The sequence below is a fragment of the Vigna radiata genome, chromosome 8, assembly GCF_000741045.1.
Source record: "Vigna radiata var. radiata cultivar VC1973A chromosome 8, Vradiata_ver6, whole genome shotgun sequence".
Lineage (NCBI taxonomy): Eukaryota > Viridiplantae > Streptophyta > Magnoliopsida > Fabales > Fabaceae > Vigna > Vigna radiata.
In genome coordinates, this window is record NC_028358.1 from 20,266,663 (window position 1) to 20,269,056 (window position 2,394).

Here is a 2,394-nt window from a genome sequence, read left to right on the forward strand (position 1 = left end):
AGATGTATGACATAATAAGCATAATTGACTTCAAATGGGACAGAATCGAATCAATCATTTTACACTACTATCACTTAGAATTCCTAGTTCATTTCGGATTGTAAAAATCTTTCTTTATTCAGAGGTTTTGTAAAGATATCAGCCCATTGATGTAAAGTGTCAACATACTCAATTTTGATTTCACCCTTATTTATGATCTCAAATGAAATGATGTCTTATTTCAATATGCTTGGTTTTCGAGTGTAAAATAGGATTCTTTGTTAAGTTTATAGCACTAGTACTATCGCATTTCAAAGGAATGTTTTCTAGCTTAATGCCATAATCATCTAACTGACTCTTTATCCAAAGAGACTGTGCAATAACAGCTTCCAACTACTATGTACTCAACTTCAGTGGTAGATAAAGCCACACATGCTTGTTTCTTTGAATGCCAAGAGATCAATGATGATCCAAGTAAGTGACATGTGCCACTGGTTCTTTTTCTGTCTAGTTTGCAACTTCCAAAATCAGAATCACTGTAACCATTTAGAAAAAGATTTGTGCCATTTGGATACCATAGTCCAAGGCCTTTGGTACCTTTGAGGTACTTTAAAATTATTTCTACAGTTGTAAGATGTGATTCTTTAGGTGTAGATTGAAACCTAGCACAAAGACAAACACTATGCATTATGTCAGGCCTACTAACAGTAAGATAGAGTAGTGATCCAATCATACATCGATACAATTTTTGATTAACACTTTTTCCAGTCTCGTCTAGATCCAAGTAACAATTAGTTGCCATGGGAGTTGCAGCATCTTTGCAGTCCAGCATCTTGAATTTTTTCAGCAGATGATTGTAGTATTTGGATTGATGAATGAATATACCATCCTTAGTTTGCTTGACTTGTAGACCAAGGAAGTATGTCAATTCTCCCATCTTGGACATTTCAAATTCTTCCTGCATGATTTTTGAAAATTCTTTGCACAACATAGGGTTAGTAGAACCGAAAATAATGTCATCAACATAAATTTGCACGTACAGTTTGTCCCTATTTGAACTTTTTATGAATAAGGTGGAATCAACTTTTCCTCTTGAGTATCCTTTCTTTATGAGAAATTCACTTAACCTTTCATACAACGATATTGGTACTTGCTTTAATCCATATAAAGCTTTCCTTAGTTTGTAAACATGATCAGGGTATTCAAAATCTTCAAATCCAGGTGGTTGTTCAACATAGACTTCTTCCTTGATGTATCCATTTAGAAAGACACTATTCACATCCATTTGATATAACTTGAATTTCATTGTGGATGCAATAGCTAGAAGTATTCTGATTGCTTCTAATCTGGCTACAGGAGCATATGTCTCATCATAGTCGATTCCTTCTTCTTGACAGTAGCCTTTAGCGACTAGCCTTGCCTTGTTCTTTACGATTTCGCCTGAATAATCTATTTTGTTACAGAAAATGCACTTTGTACCAATAACTTATAGATCAGGTTTTCTGGGTACAAGCTCTCATACATTATTTCTTGTGAATTGATTCAATCCTCTTGCATTGCCAACATCCAATTTTCATCATTTAATGCCTCTTCAACTTTCTTGGGTTCAATTTTGGACATAGGCAACGTTCATGCAGAATTGGTTTAGTTGTCTTCGTGTAGAAACCCCTCTTGACATGTCACCAATAACATTGTCAGTAGAAACACTTCTTGGTACCTTCCATGCTTTAATCGACTCAACTCTAGGAGATTCGACTTGCTTAATTTCATCTTCTTTCTCAACAACTTCTTCAGGAATTTCTTCATAAACGGAGTTTTCATCTTCTTCAACAGAGTTTCTAACTTGTTCAGAATGATTCGGAGCCATAATGAACTCATCAAAGGCCACATGAATAGATTCCTCCACATTCATAGTTCTCTTATTGTACACACGGATGCCTTGTTGTTCAAGGAATATCCTATGAAAATTGCTTCATCAGCTTTCGAGTCGAATTTCCCAAGATTTTCTTTGTCGTTATTCAATACAAAGCATTTGCTTCCAAAGATTCTCAAGTGTGAAATATTTGGCTTTCTTCCTCTCAGCAGTTCATATGGTGTCAACTTCAATAGTGACCTAATGATTGTTCTGTTTAGTACATAGCATGCAGTGCTCATTGCATCTGCCCAGAAATATTTTGGCATGTCCTTGTCATTCAGCATAGACCTTGCCAATTCTTCAAGAGCTCTATTTTTCCTTTCCACAACTCCATTCTGTTGTGGAGTTCTGGGTGCTGAGAAGTTATGCATGATTCCCATTTCAGCTAGATAATCATCGAATTCCTTATTCTGAAATTCTCCTCCATGATCACTTCTGATAGCCTTGATCTTGAGATCCATTTCATTTTGAACAATAGCAGCAAATCGTTTGAAAACTTT

General features: G+C 35.6%; 1 protein-coding gene across 1 annotated transcript; it reads right to left on the reverse strand.

Annotated features, from left to right (window-relative positions):
• Positions 1–322: 322 nt before the first annotated feature.
• LOC106770343 (uncharacterized mitochondrial protein AtMg00810-like) lies at positions 323–1,891 on the reverse strand. Its single transcript, XM_014656158.1, has 2 exons — positions 1,697–1,891; positions 323–937 (listed from the first exon to the last, which is right to left on the reverse strand). Exons 1-2 carry the CDS (start codon positions 1,889–1,891, stop codon positions 323–325), a joined length of 810 nt encoding a protein of 269 aa, XP_014511644.1.
• Positions 1,892–2,394: the final 503 nt, after the last annotated feature.